The sequence below is a fragment of the Microtus pennsylvanicus genome, chromosome 13 (genome assembly GCF_037038515.1).
Source record: "Microtus pennsylvanicus isolate mMicPen1 chromosome 13, mMicPen1.hap1, whole genome shotgun sequence".
Lineage (NCBI taxonomy): Eukaryota > Metazoa > Chordata > Mammalia > Rodentia > Cricetidae > Microtus > Microtus pennsylvanicus.
Genome location: NC_134591.1, coordinates 75447170 through 75471583, shown reverse-complemented (window position 1 = coordinate 75471583; position 24414 = coordinate 75447170). Strand labels below are relative to the sequence as shown.

The window sequence follows — 24414 nt, the reverse complement described above, 5'->3', positions numbered from 1 at the left end:
CCAAATGGGTCAATTTATGTAAGTAGTCTATTATTTTATAAGTATGTTTTGTTGGCATAACAATCTTTCCCTTAAAAACCCAGTGTTGCTTTTTGGGGTCATATGTGGCCCCCATTTTCTTTAGGAGATCAATGTCCTCTGTACTATAGGGTAGCGAACTGGAGGCTGGGGCCTCTTTCGGGTTCATCAAGGGGAAAGCTTGGGAGGTCTTGGTTGATTTCATGGCAATCTTTCGAGCAGTGTCATCTGCCAGTCTATTTCCCTTTGCCTCAGGGCTATGGCCTTTTTGATGCCCAGGGCAGTGCATAATACTTAATTTTTGGGGCAAAAATAAGGCCTTTAGGAGTGCCAGTATTTCAAGTTTGTTCTTAATTTCCTTTCCTTCTGAGGTCAGCAGCCCACGTCTTCGATAAATTTCCCCATGTATGTGAGCCGTGGCGAAGGCATATCGGCTATCCGTATAAACATTTAGCCTCTTACCTTCTGCCATCCGGAGTGCCTGGGTCAGAGCGATGAGTTCAGCCCTCTGGGCAGAGGTGCCTGCGGGAAGGGCTTCTGCCCAAATTACCTCAGTCTCCGTTGTCACTGCCGCCCCCGCTCTTCGTTCCCCATTTGCCAGGAAACTGCTGCCATCCGTATACCAAGTATAGTCAGCATCTCGGAGGGGTTGATCCGTCAGGTCCGGCCTGGTCCCGTATATTTCCGCAAGGATCTGGAGGCAATCATGGTGTTGGGCTTCCTCCGGCAGGGGGAGCAAGGTCGCGGGATTAAGAGCGACCACAGGTCCGAAGTGCACCCGGTCCGTATCCAGGAGCATTGCTTGGTAATGAGTCATGCGGGCATTGGAGAGCCAGCGGTCTGGAGGCTGTTTGACCAGGGCCTCCACCGCATGGGGCGCCAGGATAGTCAATGGTTGGCCCAGAGTCAGTTTACCCGCGTCCTTGGTGAGGACTGCAATAGCTGCTACCATTCGCAGGCAGGGCGGCCACCCTGAAGCTACTGGGTCGAGTTTCTTTGAGAGGTAAGCTACAGGACGCCTCCAAGGGCCCAGTTTTTGAGTTAGGACCCCTTTAGCGTAACCCTGTTTTTCATCCACGAACAAATCGAAAGACTTGGTAATGTCAGGGAGGCCTAGAGCAGGGGAGGCTAACAAGGCTTTCTTAATGTTTTCGAAAGCCCTCTGTTGGTCCTCCCCCCAATCAAACATTGTTCCTTGTTTGGTTAATGGATACAAGGGTGCAGCCAGCTCTGCAAACCCTGGGATCCAGAGGCGGCAGTATCCTGCTGTTCCCAGGAACTCTCTTAGCTGGCGGGAGTTCCGGGGGGCAGGAATGTTAGTGATGGTCTGTTTGCGCGCCTCGGTCAGCCATCTCTGTCCATCTTTTAATTGATAACCTAGGTAAATGACTTGCTTCTGGCATATCTGAGCCTTCCTGGCTGATGCCCGATAGCCTGCTTGTCCCAATGTCTGTAGGAGGGCCTTTGTACCCTCCTGACATTCTTTCTCCGAAGCAGCTGCCAGAAGGAGGTCATCTACGTATTGGAGCAATGTCAGGGCAGGGTACTGGACCCGAAAGTCTGCCAGGTCCCGGTGTAAGGCCTCATCAAAGAGGGTCGGGCTGTTCTTGAACCCCTGGGGAAGCCGTGTCCAGGTCAATTGACCCGAAAGTCCAAGATCTGGGTCCTTCCATTCAAAGGCAAAAAGGGACTGGCTCTCCGGGTGCAGCCGCAAGCAAAAGAAAGCATCCTTTAAATCTAATACGGTATACCAAACGTGGGATGGTGGCAGAGTGCTCAATAGGTTGTAGGGGTTGGGGACCGTGGGGTGTATGTCCTCCACCCTTTTGTTGACCTCCCTCAAATCCTGCACTGGCCGGTAGTCCCCAGTCCCCGGTTTCTTTACTGGTAAAAGGGGGGTATTCCATGGTGACCGGCAGGGAATGAGAATGCCCTGATCCAGCAGTCTTTTTATGTGGGGCCTTATGCCATGATATGCTTCATGGGACATGGGGTACTGCTTGATTGAAACAGGAGTAGCTGTTGCCTTCAATTGAATGATGAGTGGAGGTTGTTGTATAGCCATCCCCATTCCCCCAGTCTCTGCCCATGCCAATGGAAAGTCATTGAGCCAAGGGGCCATGTCAATTGTCTGTTGCCCCGGGGGCTCGTAAAGTCTATATTCATCCTCCAGCTGGAGGGTCAAAATTTGGAGGGGACCTCCATCTGGGCCCGTTATCTTAGCCCCTGTGTCCTCAAAATGAATTTGGGCCCTTAGCTTGGTGAGGAGGTCTCTACCCAACAAGGGATAGGGACAGTCTGGAACATGCAGAAAGGAATGCATCACCTTACCAGTAGCCAGCTGAACCTTCCGATTAGTTGTCCATCGATATCTCTTGCCACCAGTGGCTCCTTGGACCCAAGCAGATCGTTCGCTGAGTGGCCCTGAAGTCTGAGTCAAGACTGAATGCTGGGCCCCGGTGTCTACTAGGAAGGTGACTGGTTGCCCCCCGACATCAAGAGTTATCCTGGGCTCAGGGGGGGGCTCCTGGCCCTGAGTTCCCTAATCCTCTAAGGTGAGGAGGGAGGTTTGGGGCCTGGGCTTCCTAGGTCCTTTGTTCCTCCTGGGGCAATCCTTAATCCAGTGTCCTCGTTCTTTACAATAGACGCATTGGTCTCTGTTCACCTTGGCCCTACGTCGTTCTCCCTCTCTATCCTGTCCCTGAACCACGGTGGCCAACACCCTAGTTAATTCCTTGTTTCTCCTCTTGTCTCTTTCATCCTCCCGATCTTTCATTCTCTGCCATAATCTTTCCTCTTTTTCTTCTGGAGTCTCTCTCTTATTGAAAATCTTCTCCGCCTCTTTTAGTAAGTCTTGTATAGTATATCCCTGGAGACCCTCAAGCCTCTGCAATTTGCTTCTAATATCCGGACTAGACTGCCAGATGAAAGACATGGATACACTTGTAGCTTGCCCTGGATCTTCAGGGTCATAGGGGGTATACATCCTATAAGCGTCCTTGAGCCTTTCTAAGAAGGCTGAGGGCGTCTCTTCCTTTCCCTGTATTACTTGCTTAACCTGGGCCAAATTGGTGGGGCGGCGTGCTGCCCCTCGGAGACCCACGATTAGCAACTGGCGATAGAGGCGTAGGTGTCCCCTACCTGCAGCTGTAGTGAAATCCCAGTCAGGTCGTGTCAGAGGGAAGGCCTTGTCAATTTCGTTAGGCAAAAGGGTTGGGCTCCCGTTGTCGCCTGGGACGTTTTTCCGAGCCTCCAAAAAGACTCTTTGCTTTTCCTCTGAGGTCAGCAGGGTTTGCAAGAGTTGCTGGCAATCATCCCAAGTGGGCTGGTGGGTGACTAAAATAGACTCAATCAGGTTAGTCAGCGTTATTGGATCTTTGGAGAATGGGGGGTTATGGTGTTTCCAATAGTATAGATCTGAGGCAGAGAATGGCCAGTATTGCTGTTGGCCGTTTGGGCCCTCTCTCAAGGGTAGGGCATGAGCAGTGGAATCAGGGGGTTGTTCGCGCCTTCCCCGGAGTCTTCCCGCCATGGGTGAAGGGGCTGAGGAGACTTGTGCAGGCTGTCCACCCGCTGCTGCAGTCCCTGGCCCATCCGGACTCTCTGGATCCTCTGGATCTGCATAAGGAGGGGGTTCTTCTGATAGAAGGTCAGTGAGGGGAGAGTCAGGGTTCGGAGGAAGGACGGGAGGGGGCACAGGGGTAGGTTTCGGAGGTTTTTCTTTGGGAACCTTCTCCTTAAGAATGGTGGGGTATAGGGAAGAAGAGGGTGGGGCAGGGGAAGGTGCAGGAGGAAGAGGCACAAGTGGTTGGCTCTCCTGGGGAGGGGGAGCCTTAGGGGCTGTAGGGGTAAGAGAAGGTTGGGGTTTGTTAGAGATGTTAGAGATGACAAAGGGCTGGACCCATAGGGGTGGGTCACGTGCCAAACTTTCCCAGGTAACAATGTAGGCGCGTTGGTCCGGATGTCCATGTGGTCCTGGGCTGAACACTTTTGCCTTAACCTGGGAAATGATATTGAGATTGAAAGTGCCGTCTCTTGGCCATTCTGATTCAACAGTAGGCCACTTGGACGAACAAAAGATCACCCATTTCTTCTTTCGAACATCGACTGACAGGTTGTCGGCTCGGGCGCGGACGTCAGGCCAGTGGTCTAAAGTAAGGCTCAATGGGGTGGTTAGGGTTTGTCCCATCTTCTCGAAGAGAAGGGAACCAAATATAAAAACAAAAAAACAAAACAAGACAAACACACAGAGACAGAACAGATACTGACAGAACAGACAGAGACAGAACAGATGCACAGAGACAGAACAGATACTGACAGAACAGACAGAGACAGAACAGATGCGCAGCGCAGCAAAACTCAGACGGAGGCTCTGAGGGTCCGGATCCCTCCCCTCCAACCAGGGCCACGTATCCTTCGGATACGGGCTGAGCTCCGAAGAATCGGGCTCCAGAAGTCCTTGCGGACTGACTCCGATGTCCGTGGAACGTCTTCCACGGACTGCGGGGGAGAAGTACCAGGCTCGTCAGCCCCCTTCCCTCCGCCAGGTACAGCGCACCCAGACCTGAGTGTACAGAATTCGACAAAGAACACAGAAGACAACTAACAAAGAACACAGAAGACAACTAACAGAGCTGGCCAGCTTACCTCCCGCTGGAGTCGGTGATCCCTGGGCAGGGGGGGGTCTCTTTTCCCGGCCAATGCACCAAATGAAAGACCCTCGACGAGGACCTCTTTTCGGGAGGAGACCTCCCCAACGCCAAGGAACAGGCCGAGACCACACGGATGCAAATCGCAAGAGGTTTATTGAGTAGACACGGGTACCCGTGGGCAGCAAGATCTCTCGGAAGATTTGCGCACCTGCCAACTGGAGGGCGGGCTTTTTATAGGGAAGAGCAAAAAGCAAGTTTACAGAAGCAAAAGCGTGGTTATCGATCGACCGGAATGAGGCGGGGGCATGAATGGTTTCCCCTCTCAGCATGGGTGTCAGCAAGAAGCAAGTTTACAGAAGCAAAAGCGTGGTTATCGGAATGCGGCGGGGGGCATGAAAGGTTTCCTCTCTCAGCATGGATGCCTGGCAACAGTCATCCTGTTCCTATCTTATAACTAACCTGCTTTGTTGACATCCTATCTTATTGACATCTTGCCTTGCAGTCTTCCTATCTCTATCTCCTGCTCTCTCAGGCACCTGGGATGTTCTTACGGGAGCAGGCTGGCTGCTGATCCGGAGATTTGTTTAAAACAAACAGGACGTTCCCCCGGGAGCATGCTAGCTGCGGGTTTTGAGGAGGGGGTCTGTGGGGTCTTTCACTGTGAGTTCGAGGTCAGCCTGGTCTACAAGAGCTAGTTCTAGGACAGGCTCCAAAACTACACAGAGAAAGCCTGTCTCCCTCTTCCCCCCCCCAATTCACAAGTACGTGGGCCATGGGTGTGCCTGGTGCCCACAGAGGTCAGAAGAGGTGTCAGATCCCCTGGGACTGGAGTTATGGATGGTTGTGAGACACCGTGCAAGTGCTTGGAACCAACCTAGGTCCTCTACAATGTTCTTAGCTGCTGAGCCATTTCTCCAACCCCAGCCTCAGTTTTTTTGTTTGTTTTTAAATATTTCTTTATTATGTATTCAGTATTCTACCAGTATGGATGCCTGCATGCCCAGAAGAGGGCACCAGATCTCATTACAGATGGTTGTGAGCCACCATGTGGGTGCTGGGAATTGAACTCAGGACCTCTGGAAGAAGAGCAATCAGTGCTTTTAACCTCTGAGCCTTCTCAGTCGGGCGATGGTGGCGCACACCTTTAATCCCAGCACTCAGGAGGCAGAGGCAGGCGGATCTCTGTGAATTCGAGACCAGCCTGGTCTACAGAGCTAGTTCCAGGACAGGCTCCAAAGCCACAGAGAAACCCTGTCTCGAAAAACCAAAAAAAAAAAAAAAAACCCTCTGAGCCTTCTCTCCAGCCCCAGCTTCCCAGCTTCAGGGTTTTTTTTTTTTCCTCGTGTTTCCATATTTCTTCTTGCAACTCACTCTGTAGACCAGTCTGGGCTCGAACCCAGAGATCTGTCTGCCTCTGCCTCCCAGTGCTATGGTTAAAGGTAGTACGCTACTATGCCTGGTTTTGTTTGTTTGTTTGAGAGAGGGTCTCACACTGTGGCCAGGTTAGACTAGAATATATTATGTAGCTCAACTTGGCTTTAAACTCAAAGCAATCCTCCTGTCTGAGCCTTCTAAATACAAGGATTATAGACTCGCGGCATCACATCCATCATTGACCTACTTAGAGTAAACAAGTTTGAGGGACACACAGATGTCACAAAACCTGAAGACTTGAGTCAATTCCTGAAACCCTCAAGAGAACCTTGGTGTGGGAAGTCCTTCTGTATATGTGTTGATTTTATTGGTTAATAAAGAAGCTGCTTTCGGCCAATGGTTTAACAGAATGTAGCCAGGCTGGAAAATATATATATAGAGAGAGACAGAGAGAGAGAGTAGGCAGAGTCAGTGAGAAGCCATGCATGTATCTGCTGCCATAGACAGACATGCCATAACTTTGCCAGTAAATCACAGCCACATAGCGATGCACAGATTAAGAGAAATAGGTTAACCAAAGATATAAGAGCTAGCTAGCAATACACTTAAGTGATTGGCCAAGCAGTGATTTAAATAATACAGTTTCTGTGTGATTATTTCGAGTCTGGTGGCCTCTGCCAACAAATTGGCACCAGCGTGGTCAGCTAAATCCACTTAAAAACCTGAGAGAGCTTGAAAAGGAATTCTAGACACACATACAAAAAGACAAGAGTTTAATGCAGCTTCTTGCTCTGTTTGCTGGCTTGCCACAGCTCCTTTAAGACAGGTCTTCCTGACTCAGCCTTGGCAAAGAAGGCTGCGCAGCTTCTTTAAGAGCCGGCTCTGACTCTTTTCAGGAGGTCTGAATATGGAACATTTAAATAGGGTTTGTGAGCAGCGTGTTGCAAACTACTTCACGGCATGACGTCCCTGGAACTGGGGTGATGTGCACAGTTTGCAGAGGTGGTGGAAATGCCTCTGCCATGTTGGTCTGGGCAGAGTCAAAAGGCAAAGCAGCCTTAGTCCTAGCCATGCCACTTTGCATTTTAAGAAGCAGTCCTGGTCAGAAAAGGATTACAGATAAGCAATAAAGACAGATTTATATTTAAAGAAAAAAAGACCTCTAAATGGGCCACAGTGTGTTTAAAAAATGTACATATGCTTTGGAGAGAGAAGAAGAAGAATACAGAGAGTTATAAAAAGAAACAAATGGTTTTAAAAAAATAAAACAAAGTCTTTAAAGAGACAAAGTGCAGTCATAGATAAAAGGAGTAAAGAAAAATAAGCCATGTAAAGATGGAATATACACAGAGAGTCTGGATTGTGTATATTATTGTGTTTTCTTTGAATTTTTTGACTGTGAATGAGCTAAGTACAGAGAGACATTTAATTGTATGGGCTGCTAAGCTAAACCTACATATATATTTTAAAGGTATCTTAACTTCAAAATTTGGGTCTAAGGATTTGTTGCTTTGGAAAAGAGATTCTTTTTTTGTTTCCTCAGAGGATGAGAACCTGTGGAAAAGATACTATGGTCTGTAGGCTGAAGATGAGTGCCCACAATGTTACAGAAGAACTTTGGGTGACTCTCTGTCAATTCTTGAGTTTTGGAAGTTGCTTACAATGCCCTTCCTGTTTCCTTAGGTAATATTATATTGTTCTGGAGTCTTTGATGGAATTGAAGAATAGATAGTTATAGTTTTCCTTAGTTATGATAAAAGATAAAGTAGATATAAATATTGTAACTGTCATCCTTGTTTGATACCTGTTTTGTTATATGTAATCTTACTATATTAAAGTTAAAACCCTCCTTTTTATTTAAACAGAAAAGGAAAATGGTGTGGGAAGTCCTTCTGTATATGTGGTGTGCTCTTATTCATTAATAAAGAAACTGCTTTTGGCCAATGGTTTAACATAGCCAAGTTGAAAGAGATAAATATATATAGAGAGTGGCAGAGTCAGTGAGATGCCATGTAGCCGCTGGAGACAGACATGCCGGAAGCTTGCTGGTAAGTCACAGTCATGTGGCTATGCACAGATTAATAGAAATGGGTTAACCAAAGATATAAGAGATAGCTAGCAACATGCTTAAGTGATTAGCCAAGCAGTGATTTAAATAATATAGTTTGTGTGTGATTATTTGGAGTCTGAGTGGCCTCCGCCAATAGAACCTCTCCCCACAGGTTGTCATCTGATGTTCTCTCTCTCTCTCTCTCTCTCTCTCTCTCTCTCTCTCTTACACACACACACACACACACACACACACACACACACACACACACACACACACAATAAATATAAAGCATAACAAGAGTACAAAAGCTGATGAGTCATGGCATGTCTACATCTGTCCCCACGAAGAAGGTGATGGGTATGTCTATCACCTGGTAAGGTGGCCTTTTGAAGATCTGAGGAATCCTAGTTCCCAGCAGAAGGACCAGCAGGTGCAAAGGCCCTGTGGCTGCAACAAGTTTGATAGCAACAGGAACAGAAAGGAGGCCAGTAGAAGAATGCGATAGAGGCTCAATTCCAGTGTCCCACCTAGGGCCTTGTTTGGTTGAGCTGTGCAGCTCAGGTCTTTGTTATCATTGCCCTGAGCTGGTAGCAGCAGCCTCGCTCTGCTTGACTCAGAATCTTCAGGCCCCATTCTCCAGAGTTCTTCTGAGAAAACAGCCCATGCAAGGCGTGACACTTGCCAATGACTTAGCAAGTTGTTTCTCCAGAAATGATTTACATATAGCAGGATTCAGAACCCTGACTAGAAGCGGTGACTAACAGTGCCTTTCAGGGTTGAGGAGCAGGCTGGGGAGCCTCGATTCACCAGTTCTTCCTCCAGCTTCTGGAATGTTGGCCTTCAGGAGAGTCTAGGGTATTGGATTCTGGAAAATTCAGAGGTGTGAGCTGTGATCTGATAACAGCATGCTGTGGGGCCTCTTAGATCCTCCAGCCTGTTTCTTGGGAGACTCTCAGGCACTCACCTAGGGAAGAAGGATGAATAACTTTTTCCTTTGACCTTCCATGCTTGCTGTCCCCACATCCAGATGAATAAATAAATAGATGTAAACAAGAAAAATTATCCAGCTTTACTGAGATACAATAGGGTGTAGTAAACATAGCCTATTTATTTTATATTTATTTACTAATTTTGTTCTTTTGAGACAGGGTCTTTTTGTTTGTTTGTTTGCTGTTGTTTTGTTGAGGCAAGTTTCTTCCTGTGTAGCCCTAGCTGTCCAGTAGCCTGTCTTGTAGACAAGGCTGGACTTGAACTCACAGAGATCTACCTGCCTCTGCCTCCTGAGTACTGGGATTAAAGGCATGCATCACAACTGCCTAACTCAAGACAGAGTCTTTTACAGTCTGGGATAGCCTCAAAATTAAAACAAAACAAAGCAAAACAAAAAACAAACAAACAAACAAAAGCCAACTTTTTTTTAAAAGATTTATTTTGTTTTGTGAGTATGAGTGTTTTGCCTACTTGCAAGAATATGTACCATGGGTGTGCCTGGTGCCCACAGAGGTCAGAAGAGGTGTCAGATCCCCTTGGACTGGAGTTATAAATGGTTGTGAGCCACTGTGTGAGTGCTTGGAACCAACCTATGTCCTCTACAATAGAAACAAGTGCTCTTAGCTGCTGAGCTATTCATTAGGTGAGGTGAATTTCCTTAGAGAAATTCCTTAACAACAGAGTGTCCTGGGGAATCCAGAGCTGATTCCATGACAACCAGGAACTGTGTGTTTGACAGTGTGTGTGTGTGTGTGTGTGTGTGTATGTGTGTGTGTGTTACAGCAACCATCCTAGATAGGGTAAATCTCACCCTGAAGTCACAGTATTGGGTGTGCACTGTGACACTGGACAGTGGACAGGCTGGCCAAGTCACTTTGTAGAACACCCATTTTCCCAGAGATGGAAACAATGATCTCTTTGTAAGCCTACTGTGCCTATGTTGTAAGCATGCGGTATTTGCTTGTTCTGTATGCTTATGTGTTTATGGTGTGTGTGTGCGTGTGTATGTGTCTCCATGTATATGCATGTATGTGTGTGTGTGTATCTCCACCTCTGTGTTGTCCGTGTGTTGAATCCAGGATGTCAAGCATGTGAAACCCATGCTTTGCCACTGAGTGACTCTCAGGCGCATGGTCCATACACTGTCCTACACTCCCACCTTTCCCAGGCATGGAACAAGATGGGTAAAATCTACGTCCTTGTAGTTTCCTTCTCTCTCGAGGAACCAGTGGACTCAGACCTTCTATGCTCCATGTCTAAGGAGCGACAGGACTTCCCAGAAGGGAGAAGAAAGGTCCTGTGCAAGGTGATCCTCCCTTTGAAGCTGAGGTCATGTCATGAACACTTTGGAGCAGACACACGGGTCCTCATTGCCCCCAGGGCCACACCCATGGAAACACTTATGTGGGTACCTTGCAATTAAGCAGTCGCTACTGACCGTTGGTTGTTTCCTTCTTGTGCTCTGTGTCTCTGAGCCCGTGATTAAAACCGGACCAGGCTGGGTTTCCTGCGAGCCTAAATGACTCACTTCCATTCACAGTGGCTTCAGCGCAACGGAGATGCCTTGAGGGAGAGTTTAGTCTTGTCTCTTCATTCTCCCAAGACATCTCTTTTTACTTAATGTTAACAATTTCAACACATTTACTATGTGCATATATGTATATGTATGCATATGTCACCGTGCACATGTGGTAGGGTTCTTTCTTTCTAACATGCATGTTCTGGGCATCCAATTCAAGTTTGTTTGTTTGTTTTGGGGGTTGCTAGAGACAGGGTTTCTCTGTAGGTTTAGAGCCTGTCCTGGAACTTGCTCTGTAGACCAGGCTGGCCTCAAACTCACAGAGATCCATCTACCTCTGCCTCCCACGCACTGGAATTAAAGGCATGCGCCACCACTTGACCCCAATTCAAGTTTTTAGGCTTGGTCATAAGCACCGTTAGCCAGAACAATCTTGCCTGTCCTTCTCAGGACTCTCAAAGGGACGTTAGGACCACTGAGAGACTAGGGTGCCAAGACCTGAGGTGGGAAGTCATGAGACTGATGCTAACCTGGGCTCCACTAAGTCTCCAGATCCTCTCTGGGATCTCCTACACCTCTCAGAGTGAAGCTTAGGTCAAGCCCTAACTTGGGGCTGGAGGCCAAAGGAAACATTCCCCCTTAGCAAACATGTGACTAGCAGGCTCACCTGTCCAGAGGAGTAGGAAGTGGTCACCCACCTGACTCTGCCTGAGGGTTCAGGAAAGAACATGAGACCTGGTTTTCTTCCACGGATCCACCACAGTGCCCAAAACCCTGTGTGAGTCACGCCCTGATGGACAAGCAAGGGTCTTGGATCACACATCCTGCAAGAAGGGGAAGCCCAGGTTTGAGCATAGAGCTCTGCTCCCGAGTCAGTGAAACCTGAGCCTGTGGCTTGTTTGTGCAGGGGCCTGAGGACCCAGGGTTGGGGGACAAAAAGAAACCAGAGTCCTCTCTATTTCTTCCCTGGAGTTTCCAAAAGTGTCACAAACCAGGTAAGTGTGGTGGCATATAGCTGTAATCTCAGCCCTCGGGAAGTAGATGTCAGGGGACTAGGAGTCTAAAGTTATCCTTGGTACACAGTGTGTTAAGACCAGCCTGGGCTATTTGAGACTCTTATTCTATTATTATATTTTTTATGTGCATTGGTGCTTTTGCCCGAGTGTATGCCTGTATGAGGGTGTCAGATTCCGTGGAATTGGAGTTGCAAATAATTGTGAACTCTCATGTGGGAGCTGGAAATTGAGCCCAGGTCCTCTAGGAGAGCATTCAGTGCTCTTAACCGTGGAACCGTCTCTCCAGCCCCTTCTTATTTTACTTTTTATTCATAATTGTTTAAAGATAAGGGTCTCACTGTGTAGCCCTAAATGGCTTGGAACTCACAGGGATCCACCTGCCTCTGCCTCCCAAGTACTGGGATTAAAGGTGTGTGCCACCCTACCAGACTCAAGACTGTCTCCCCCCTCTCAACCCCCAAGACGAGGATTCTGTTTGTAAACCTGGCTGTCCTAGAAGCTACTCTGTAGACCGGGCTGGCCTCAGACTCAGAGATCCACCTGCCTCTGCTTCCTAATTGCTCAGTCTTAAGGCATGTGTCACCATGCCTGGCTTCTAGACTGTCTTAAAAGGAACCACACACAGCCCCGCTAAAGGTCTGTTGATCCCATATCTTCTAAGAGCTGTGAGTGGGCTGCCCAGCGAACTACAGTCCGTGCCAGGCAGAGAAGAAACTGGAATCTGAGCCCCAGATTCCCTGGCTCTGGGGCTGACTCAGGTGTACAGCCCCCTCTACACTAAGGAGAGTGGCCTGTGTAACAATAGAATGTTCTGGAACCTGCACTTGGAGACTTTTGAAGCTAGATCATCAAAGACATGGTGGTCTCTGTCTTGTTTACTTGCAGTTATTCCCTTGGGAGACAATCAGGGCTCCACCACTCGAAGGTCCTGGGACCTGCCCACAGCCATGGGTGTGGCTCAGGGGCTCCATTCTCCAGCCCCTTGTTCACTGCAGTCTCATGGGGAATCCCAAACCAGAGCTCATGCTGCCACCTCTTCCCTTTGCCCCCTCCCACCCTTACTTAGCCCTCCCACACAGCTGCCTGGCAGAAAGTGCCAGGCAATGCTTCCCTTAGGTTTTGGCATGTAGAATGGAGGTGAGGGTAACACACACGATACATTCAGAGAGAAGTGTTGAGCCCACAGCCATGGGGCCTGAGCAAGACTCCCCCCTAAGTGTTCTTTCTTCTAAGCGAAAGCCAGGGCTAGAGGGGCTAAGGGAAGGAAGACGAAGCAGAGGATCTGAGAGCTAGACAAGCTGTTCACCCGTGTGACCTCGGGGAAAGTCACACAGCCAACCCTGAGCCTATAAAAGGGAATGGTAGATCATTCTTGGTTATAGAGCAAGTTCAAGACCAGCCTGTACTACATGAGACCCTGTCTCTAAAAAGAAAAAAAAATATCTCAGAACAGGAATCCACAGACTAAGGACCCTAAATCCCTTCTGAGTGTAAATCCCCAAAGACTAGGGACCTCTGGCTTGGTCCTGTTCCTTCAAGAGTCTACCAGCCACTTCCATGCTGCCACACTGGAGACCAAGCTCCTGACACATAGACCTTTGGGGCACCAAATGGTGTCAGAGCTTGTGTTGGATGTCCTGACAGACTGTACAGCTGCCTGGCATTCAGCCGTGAGTCAGACTAGAGCTAACTCCGTGAAGCCACCCAATGGAGGCTTTATCAAGGAAAGCCCCATGTGGGGTGCTGTAGCTCATTGTAGGCTGCTTGCCTAGCGCACATGGAGCACAACCTGGGTACCACGGTGCATGGGCTGTAGTCCCAGCACGTTGGAGGAGCAGAGGTTCAAGGTCATCCTTGGCTACGTCTGAGTTTAAGGCCATCTTGGGGCACATGAGACCCTATCTCAAAAGGAAGGAAGAGAGAAAAAAAGAGAAGCCCTGTGTCGAAGCGAGGAGAAAAGTCCGTGCCTTTCTCTCCAACTTTCAGCCGCCTACCTGCCTACGGCTGCTTGAGGCAGAAGCAATCTCTGTCTGCTTGAGGGTATTTTGGGGCCATTTGAGGCTGGGGTTCCCAGCCGCTGGGGAAGTCCCTGAATTTCCTGAGCCAAGTCAGGACTGGCATCTTGCTCAGCATCCTTTAGCTAACTCGACTCCTGTTCCCTTTGAAGGCTGTGTGCATTGCCCCCTCCTTGCTCGGGGGACCTGGCTAAGACAAGGCTACAGAGCTAGTTGGTTCATACGGCCAGATTCCAGCCTCTGGCAGGCATGGGGACTTGGCCTCCACCGCAGGCCTAGGCCCCTGCTGTCACATAGGGGCTGCAGCTCTCAACCTCGGGACTTCCCCTCCTGATCTTCAAAGCACTTTCACGCCTGCTTAGGGGTTCATGAACTGCCTGGTACCTGTACCTGCTGATGGCACCAGGGCCTCTGTTCCGAGTCTCAGGAGCAGCTACCTCCCTAGGATGCTAGCCCCTCACCCTCTGCTTAAGAGCTAACCCGCTAACACCTTGCCTGCGGGATGTAGCTTTCTTTCCAGCTAAGTCGCTGCTGCAGCTGCATGCCAGACACTGTCTTCCGTGCTCCTGAGTACTCTGTTTCTCTAAGACCCCACAGTGTCCTAGGGTAAAGGAAAGTTAGTTAGGGGTCCTATGGCTGCGATGAAACACCAGGACTGAAGAAGCAAGCCGGGAGGAAAAGGGCTTGTTTGTCTTACACTTCCATCATTGGGCTCCATCTCTGGAAGAAGGCAGGACTGGAACTCAAGCAGGGCTGGCACCTGGAGCTGATGCAGAAGCCGTGGAGGGGAGCTGCTTACTAGTTCCGTTCCCCGGCTTGCTCAGCCCGCTTTCTTGTAGAACCCAGGACCAGCAGCCCAGGGGTGGCAGAACCCACAAGGGGCTGGGCCCTTCCCCATTGATCACAAACTGAGAGAATGCCTTACAGAAGGCTCTCAGGGAGGCATTTTCTCAACTGAGGCGCCTTCCTCTCAGATGACTCTAGCTTGTGTCGAGTTGACAGAAATCCAGTCAGCACAGACATCATGTTATGACATGGTTAGATCAGCTCTAGAACTGAATCACAAAACAGCAGTGATGACCGTTTGACCGGAAAGTGGGGGAACTGTGTAGGGTGAGCTACAAATGGGGAGCTGCCTGGTCAAATGTTGCGGGGGCAGGGGTAAGGATCGAGAAGGAATGAGATTTCTGAGGGGATTTAAGTTTCTGATGCCTCCAAACTCTTAGCATAGCATAAGCAGGCAAAATGAGCCCCAGTTTGTACCGTCCAATCACAAATACAGAGCTGGGGAGCTGGCCTATTGGGTAAAAGCCCTTGCATGGAAGCAAGGGGGGAGGGACAGTAATGAAACCACAGAAACGGCTGCTCCATGGTACAGTTAAGGGAAAGACTTTTATTGTGAATCGGAGAGAGAAAATATCCAGAGGTATCTGGAAGAATCTAGAGCAGAGAGAAAGAGACATGGCCAGGGCTATCTATCTATCTGCCAGAGAAGTGAGAGAGAGTGGGGATGGGGTGGGGTAGATGTGGGTATGACAAATCACATGGACCATGAGGAGGACAGTAGCTGGGGAATGAGAAGGGCCAGGAGGCTGGTGTGGACTTTGAAATGTATAACACATACGTGTGAGCCTGGAGGCCTGCGTGGGTCTTTGTTATGCAACCACAGGTATACGTCCACGGAGCCCAGGTCCCTTCTGCCAGAGACAAGGAAACGACTCTTTGGGAGTATTTCACAAGGTCCCCGAGGAATGCTGGCTTTCGTCTGACGGCCAGAAATCCTTGTGTGGTCCAGATCAAGTTCTCACACACGAGTCTGAGACCTAACCCTGACCACCTGATTCGAACCTCTGAACCATGATGAAAGCCAGACGAGGTGGCGGACATTCATGATCTCAGTGCTTCTGCAAGATGGGATGTCTCGGGCCAGCCAGCCTGGAGTGTCCAGTACTCCAGCAGAAACAGTCCAGAAAGCTGGCCTCTGAGGAACCTGTCCATCCAGAATTACACAGAAGTGTGTCACGTGCACATGTGCTCACACTAAAATACTCAGGTTTTTTTTTTTCTTAAGAATAAGAGTCTCCAGGGGTGAGGCCCTTCCCCAGTCCCAGTACATCTCTGTCAGGGTCCATGCTGAACAAAGCCTAGGGACTTGTGTGTAGCAGAAGTTGTCTGTGTGGGGAGGACAGGAGAGAGACAAACCTCATCCTTAGTATCATCATCTTACTTGGTTGTATAAGGTCCCTTAAACTGGGGCCCCTCAATCTCCATACTCATTACCCACTGTGAGTCAGAGGGGTCCCCACGTTTATAAGTACCACTTAATGAGACACTGGCGAGTTTACCGTTTTCTTTTTGCACTTCCGAGTTGCACTACTGATTTTCATTGTTTTGCTGGTGAAGTCATAGAGCCATAAGTTGTAAACTTCTGAAAAATTTTGTTTTTTGCTTTTCCTAAGAACCGTCGTGGTGCGGAGAGAAGCTGTACCACTGATCAGCACAAAGGAATGAAGTTCTGTTTCCCCTAGCTGTTACCATGAATTAATAAAACCCACTGATGACGTAATGGGCCCTGGAGACTAATGAAGACTGCTTTCATTTGCCTGCCTTTGGTTATTAGGAAGGAAGGTTGGACTTTCACAAGGTGTGACTTGTATTTGGTTCCCACCCGGTGCAAGCTATTTGGATGCTACTTTTCTTTTCCGTAAGTGTCTAATAAGCACCAGCTCATTGCAAACACCAGTGGCACCCTGGGAAATGGGGGCCGGGGCCCCAGCTACCGCTGCATCTCCCTGACCCTGTGATTATTAGACCCAAGTGGGGCACTTCTAGCATCAGGCGAGGGAAGGGTTTGGAGCGGCCCTATGGAAGACTCCCAGGAAGAATGGATGGATTTTCCAGGTAGGATGTGGACCTCAGAGAGGCCTGAGTGTGGATTAGGAAGTTTGCAGGGACTTTGAAAGGTTCTCATAGGAAGTGGCAGCTGGCACCCTGGTCCTCTATCAAATGGGGTGCACTGAAGACCAGACCAAAGCGTGGAAGCCAAAAAGGTCCTTGGGTCCCTTCCTTAGAACACACAGACAAGCTTGCCTGTTTCTCTGTGTTGCTTTCTGGGTTTGAAAATAAAACAAACAAACAGGAAACAGACAAAAGCAGGCTGCACCTGCTAGTCCGTGCGCAGACAGTGACCATGTGCTGATGGTATTAACTGAAGGAAAAGGTTCCCCTAGGGGAGCCCCAGGTGGGAACGGGGAGCCCCAGGTGGGAGCAGCACTTTCTCACAAAGAGGATAGTATAAGGTTTCGGGCAAGGGTGCCAGGTACCTCCTTCAAGCGAAAAAGTATCTGGGGGCAGGGACAGCATGGATTGATACACAGATGTCCTGGTCTTCACCTAGTTCTTTCCCTGGTCATTCCACCCACCTGCCTACCCATGCTCCATGCAGGCATCCAGGCATCCAACCTCCTATCTGTCTATCACTTTGTCCATCCGTTTCCCCATTATCCCAGGCATCCATCATCCCTTCTTCTCATCAGCTCTCTTATCACATACCCTCTCATCCATCCATGTAATCATTTCCTAATCTCTTCACACATCCCTCCACCTCCACCCTCCCACTCACTCATCCATCTCATCCATCCACCCCATCCCTTCATCCACCACTCACTCATCCAGCGACCCCATCCCTTCATCCACCCACCACCTCATTTCTTCATCCATCCCTTCCTTCCGTGACCCTCTCATCCATCAATCCCCCATGCATCTCACCATCCATTTGTTCTCCGTCAATTCTTCCATCCTCCCATCCATCCCCTCACCCTCTCATCTATCCCCTATCCATCTGTCCATCCATATATTCCCTCATCCTCCCATTCCCCGTCCACTCGTCCATCCATTTGTCCTCTATCCATCCATTCACTCCCCGTGCATTCATTTATTCTACAGCAAATCTTCACGATGAAGAAACGCTTACTTTCTCTCTGAAATATTCTGACTCTGTCCCTTTCTAAGAATCCCAGTGACCTTGGAGAAAGCCAGGTTTCTCTTAGTGTAGTGACAAGAGCTGGAAACCGGTCCTGTCTCACGCTCCCTTGGGTTAAGGATGGAGCTAGGGGCCTCAGGACTCCGGGTACCTCTCAAACTCCTATGCCCTGCACCTTTAGGGCTGAGCTGCCTTCCCAGTTCCTCCTCAAATCCGGGGCGGGCCATTCAAACTGCAGGGCGCGTGCCTCAGGGGAGCCCCCCTGATTGTGTGCGCTGTGGCTAGTCCTGAGTCATCTCAGCATGCCGTGGCCCCTTCTCTCTTAGGCTTCACAGGGAAACAGATCGCTGCATCACAGGTGGGGGGGCGGGAGAATTAGGGCTGAACACGAGGAAGGCGCAGCTACATTAGAAGTGATTTCGCCGCGAGAGGCAGGGTGTCTGCCGGTGGCCAGGCGCTGGAGCTATAAACTCAGGGAGCCAGGATGAGCGCGTTCCGGGCGGCATTGGGACTGCTGTTCCTGGGGATGCTTCGAGCCTTCCCAAAGGTAAGGAGATGACAGCAGCGTAGGCAGTGGCTGGAGCAGGGGAGGGCAGGGTCACTTGTCACCTCATTCCCGACCGGAACAGGAGTGAGGGGGCGCAGGAGGCAACTGTATCCACAGGTGGGTGAAAAGTAGAGCGCCTCCTCTTCACACCCACGGGCAGTAGTTCGTTCATTCACCAGTTGAATCCCGGGCAAGAGAAAGCTGTGTTCCCCCCTCACTGTCGGCCCAGTGGGGGTCCCGAATAGATGAAAAGAAACCTGTGCGGGTCATTTTATCCGGAGGATGATATCGAGCTGTTGGCGCTTCCATATAAGCTGGAAGGGTCTCAGGAAAGAGAGGAGGGAGTGGATGAGCAGCTGAGGTGAGAGCCTGGCCGGCCAGTGGTGTGGGCTGGGTGTCCCGGAGCACATGGTGGACACTTCTCCCTGAGGAAAGTCCGTGGTGTCTCTGGTTCCCTTGTTGGAAGCCCGGGAAATGAGACTGGGCAACGAGTTAGGAAAACTGGACACCTCCTAGAAGCCAGCACCACACTAGGCATTAGGATGTGGGAAGGACATAGACTAGATATAATAACCTACTTCGTGGAACCCAGGGTCCGCATGGGAAAAAATGGCCCTGGTTGAATGGAAGCCGGGGCAGGGGAGGCAAGGGACAGCCGCAGACTGGTGTGGGCATGAGGTATCTCTGCTATGGAGGTTGGGGCTGGAAAGAGGGTGGGCTGCCGGCAAGAGGGGGATGGTAGGAAAGTGGCCGTGTGACACCTGCCCTGGAGAGGGCAGAGGTGAGCAGAGGATCCTCCCCATCTTCCCCGCAAGCCCGAAGCCCTCATCTGGGGAAGGTAAGAGTTTGGAATAATAGGACCCTGGGCGATGAAGAGAAGGGCGTGAAAGCGGAGGGGTTAGGCCAGCTTGTGAAGCGTATCTGCCTCCTTTACAAAGTGGAAACTGTTTTGGCGGGAACACACTCTCATGTATATGGGTAAGTCAGGGGACAGCTTTTGAGAGCTGGTTTGCGTCTTCGGCCATGCGGGTTCCGGGACTAGAACTCACCATCTCCCAGGCCTGGGAAAACACTTTTAAAATTAAAATAAACAGCGAACTTAATGCCATCCGGACTATGTGAAAATATCCCAAACAAGAACTATAAATGTTCCTTCCAAGCTGTAACTGTGTTCTTGCTTTACAGTTTCATTTACAAGGCTTTTGCAAATGTATATCTGTATTTGGATCACTTTTTATCAAAATATATATAGGGTTTCTTTCTTTCCTTCTTTCTTTCTTTCTTTCTTTCTTTCTTTCTTTCTTTCTTTCTTTCTTTCTTCCTTTTTTATTATAAGACCTCATGTAGCTCAGGCTGGCCTCCAATTTGCTGTATAGCCAGGGATGATTTTGAACTGGTCCTCCTCCCTCTACTGATTGCCTGGCGGCTTAGATCCCATGTTTGATGCATGCAGGGTTTTGGGTGTACTAGGCAAGCACAGCTTGTCTTTGTTCTTGTCTTGAGAGAGGGTCTGTGTAACCTAGGTTGGCCTTGAACTCCTGTGTGGTCAGGATGTCCGCACATCCCTAATCTTCCTGCTGGTACCTCCAGAGCACTGGCTGTATTACAGCACACCCAATCACGATTCTCTGTCTGGCTCTTACTGTGTCTGCAGCAGGTCTTGGAGGGCAGACCATGCTCATTCACATCCCTGGTGAATGGACAACAAAGTTCTTACTGCTGCTTTTCTGTTTGGTTTGGTTTTGATGAGACAGGGTTTCAGTATGTCGTCCTGGTTGGCCTGGAACTTGATGTGCCGACCAGGCTGGTCTTGAATCAATACATCTGCTAGCATCTGCCTCTCACATGCTGAGAGTAAAGGCACACAGCACCGAAAATGCTGGGCGTAAAGGCATGGACCACCGAGTGGTCCCATCATTGTCTTTTGTGTGCTTGCAGTCTGGGGAGTAAGGGTGGTTCTTTCCCAGAGGAGAGACAAGAGAATAGCGGTGGTTGACAGGGCAGGCGTGCACTGGAATGAAATGACATGCCATCCAGGGTGCCGGGCAATGTCTTTTCCCACAACAGTGTAAGACAGTAGCAGTTTCCCACATCCTAACCGACATGTGATCTTATCAGTGTCTGTTTTGTGGTCGTGAATGGGGCTGTATCCTTCCTATGTCAATTTGCATTTCCCAGTGACTGTAGGCTGAACCTCAAGTCTGTGGGCCTTTTCATGACAAGACTTGGGGTACCTGTGGGGGAGGAGCTGCCTGCCCAGCAAGGTTCTCTATTCTATTCCTTCAACACTTCAGTCATCTTTCCCGTCCAGTTGAGGTTTGAAATCCTATTTAAAAACAACAACAACAAGCAAACAAAACAAACAAACAAAAAACTATTTAAAGCTGGGCTTGTTGGTGCACGACTTTAATTCCAGCACTCGGGAGGCAGAAGGAGATAGATCCCTGTAAGTTCAAGGCCAATTTGATCTACATTAGCCAGGGCTATGTAGAGAGATCCTGTATCAAAACCCAAAAAACCAACCAGCTAAACAACACCCTCCCCCTTAAAAAATACTTAAAAAAAAACTGGGTACCACACACCTAGAATCCCAAAGCACTTGGGAGACGGAGGCAAGAAGGATGTGAAGTCTCAAGGCAGAGCTGGCAAGATGGCTCAGCAGGTAAAGGTACTTGCCACCAAGCCTGACAACCTGAGACCGAGCCCCAGGACTCGCCTGTTGGAAGGAGAGAACTAACTCTTGGGCATTGCTCTCTGATCATCACGTGCACATGGTGGCTCACGTGTGAGAATGCTCACACACACACCCATGCACACAAAATAAATAGAATATAATTTTTTTAAAAAAAAGTTCCAAGGTATTTTGGGCTTCATAGAAAGTTCCTATCTTAAAAAAAAAAATTTTTTTTTTTTTTGGTCTGGAATTTCAAATCCTTTTCCCAACTCCTTCTGCTTTTTCTTAACTCTTGTCACTTTGTGACGGCATGTTTTCTGAGAAAGAGATGGGCCTTGTTTTGTAATGTTCTCGGGGACTTGTGTGGTGCAAGCCCTGAGAGACAGAGTTCCCCCAGGATGCATCCTTCCCCTCCAGGCTTCTGGGGATGGTCTGGCTCCCTGGCTTCTGGTGAATTCCAGGGGTTTAGAATTCCCCTCGTGTCTTCCCAGATACATCCTGCCCCCAGCTCCGGTCTGATTTCCCTCCTCCAGCCCTGGCTCATCGAGGTTCCCACAGGGGAATTCTCGGGAGCAAGAATACACAGCCAGTACTGCGTTCCCATTGGTGCAGCAGACCCGGTGGGTGTAAAGGTGACCCTGGTAAGTGACCAAGGGCAGCAGAGCTTTCTTGGATTCCTGTGTAGGACCCGTGACTTCCAGAACCAGCCAGATCCTGTGTGGAGGCGGAATTCCATAGGAGGCTCAAGAAACACGGGAAGGGGTGGGCCGTAGGAGACTTTGGCCTCTCTTAGTTAAAGTCTGCCTTCCGCCATGGAGATGGAGCTTGCAGCAAGAGCTTGGAGGGCAAGGCAGGGCAGCTGCATTACTCAGCTTGAGAGCAGCCCTGCTGGGACTAAGGCAGCCCTTACTGGAAGTTTCTGCGGCTATCACTCATATCTGACCCGAGGGCTTCATGAGTAAATGTGATTCATTTCTAGGTCTGCACACAGCAGCATCTGCTGCATCTCAGGACAGAAGTTGGCCATGAGCCCTTGAGGCGGGGGTCCTTGCTTAAGCAGCTTATCCCAGTTTGGGCCTGTGTGATTCTGCTGAACTGTGTCCTGACCTTGGGGGTGGCCTATCTAAGATCACAGTCTGTTGCTTTCCAAGCTACGAAGAGTGCCTGGTTGGACCTGCAGACAAGGCAGCCTTTTAGAGGACACACCAGCTACACACACATGCACACACACACACACACACACACACACACACACACGCGCACATGCACACACATATGCACGCACGCATACACGTGCGTGCACACACACACACCCCAAACCAAAAGGGAGGGATCTGTCCAAGAGAGATTAGTAGAAGAGCTTGGCCTAGAGAGTGGGGATGGGAAGAAGGTGGGCAGTGTGGGCAGCCCAGAGTGGGCAAGGAAGGAGCACCGCTAGTGGAGGTGGCAGGGGAGGAGTCCAGTGGTACAGACGTCAGGGGTTGTGACCCCACTATTTCTGGGCCACGCAACCAGATGCTAAATCTTCCTTAATAACAGGTGTCAGAAATTCAGAAATTGCAGCGGTCGGGAGAGAGACAAGCAGAAGTGGGGATGTGGGGGATTCCAGCTGTATCTGGGGGTGGGCAACTGCCTGGATGGTGGGGAAGCCTGATGAGACATTGCAGGTGTTTGGGAGGAACACATATGGTCTGTTTTTGCCCAAGTCCAGGTGTCAAGAGGGTATTCAAGTGTGGACGCTTCAAGGGAGTTCAGTTTCTGATCTAGATCTCTAGTACCAGAGTGACTACAGAATTCCTGGTGCATTCTGGGTCAGCGCTAAGGGGCATCAACCCTTCTCACTGGAATTGTGTTACTTCTTAAGGTGTCCTAACATTCCATATATTTGGGGCACCTTTCAGCCTATTGGTTCTTGCCCGCCCAGGGCTAGCCTCTCTCTCTCTCCCCGCTCTCTTTTCTCTCTCTTTCTCCTTTAATGACTTACTTTATGCGTGTTGGTGTTTTGCCTGCATGTGTGTTTGTGTGAGGGTGTCAGATCATCAGGAACTGGAGCTACAGACAGATGTGTAAATGTTGAGAATCGAACCCAGGGCCTCTGGAAGAGCAGCCGGTGCTCTCAGCTGCTGAGTCATCACTCCGCCAGCCTGTCACAAACTGTCACATGGTTGGTGGCTGGGAGTAACACAGATGCACTATTTAATGGCTCTGGAGGGTGGGAGGCTGAAAGGGGGTCTCAGAATTGCGTTTCTGCTAGAGAGGCTCCAGGGGGGGCCTCCTTGTCCTTCCCAGAGGCTTTCTCCATCCTCATCTTCTCCAGGGCTTAGTCGCCCCCCTGCATCTTCTAAAGACTTTGCAGTCAAGTTGGTCCCCATGGAGATGAGCTAAACTTACACTAACAATCAAGACCTAACCAAGTTCCTTAAGAATTACATCGATGTCTTCTAATACTTGACAACTTCCTACCAAGTTCCTCTTTGGCTTCATCCCCCTCCCCTCCTTCCTGCTGACAGTCTAGGCCACCTGGTAACTCACCATGCAGCCTAAGCTGACCTTGAACTCCAAATCCCTCCCCCACCTCCAAAGTCCAGGGATCACAGGCACGTGACACCATCCCAATACTTGCTTTCTTCTGTTTTTTATTAAATGTATTCATTTATTTTACATCCAGGCCGCAGTTCCCCCTCCCTCCTCTCCTCCAATCCCCTCCCCCAGGTCTTTCTTTATGCAGTCATTTATCCGTGTATGTCTGTGTGGACACGCATGCCAGGTGTGCATGTGGAGGTGAGAGGACAACTTGCAGGAATCGCTTCTTTCCTCCCACTGTGTGTGTGGGTCCCCGGGGTTTGACGTCATCATTGGCAGCAAGCACCTTGACCTTCTAAGGACTTCACTGATGCCTGGGGATCGGGACAGTGGGCTCTGTCTAATGTCACATGTCCTTACAGCCAAGAGTTCAGAGAAGATGTGGAAGAAGAGATTATGTGTCTGGGGACTTGGCCTGCCATTGCTGACTTTGCAGATGGGAGATGTGGCCTGGGAGCTGTGCTTGTTGTACTAGATACATGAGGCCGAGTGCTTCAGAGAGATTTTATTTGGGACTGACAAGATGGTTCGGTGGCTGAAAGCGTTCACTGCACAAGTCTGGTGCCCTAGAACCAACACAGAAGCATGCGCCTGTAATCCCAGATGAGGTGGGAGGTGAGGATGGGGGTCTACATAGCAGAAACAATGAAAGACCCTGCTTGAAGAAGGGAAGTGGAAGGAGAGAACCAACTCTTTTTTTTTTTTTTTTTTTTTTTTTTGGTTTTTCGAGACAGGGTTTCTCTGTGGTTTTGGAGCCTGTCCTGGAACTAGCTCTTTTTTTTTTTTTTTTTTTTTTTTTTTGGTTTTTCGAGACAGGGTTTCTCTGTGGCTTTGGAGCCTGTCCTGGAACTAGCTCTGTAGACCAGGCTGGTCTCGAACTCACAGAGATCCGCCTGCCTCTGCCTCCCGAGTGCTGGGATTAAAGGCGTGCGCCACCACCGCCCGGCTGGAACTAGCTCTTGTAGACCAGGCTGGTCTCGAACTCACAGAG

The 24414-nt window shown here is 49.6% G+C and overlaps 1 protein-coding gene across 2 annotated transcripts in view; it reads left to right on the top strand.

The window, feature by feature from the left end:
• Positions 1-18054: 18054 nt before the first annotated feature.
• Tnfrsf8 (TNF receptor superfamily member 8) overlaps positions 18055-24414 on the top strand; it is a 55269-nt gene continuing 48909 nt past the window's right edge. For both annotated transcript variants that reach the window (XM_075946053.1, XM_075946052.1), the window contains exon 1: positions 18055-18166. In XM_075946053.1, the coding sequence (XP_075802168.1) occupies positions 18104-18166 (63 nt within the window). In that variant the 5' untranslated portion in view covers positions 18055-18103. The remainder of the gene's footprint in view (positions 18167-24414) is intronic.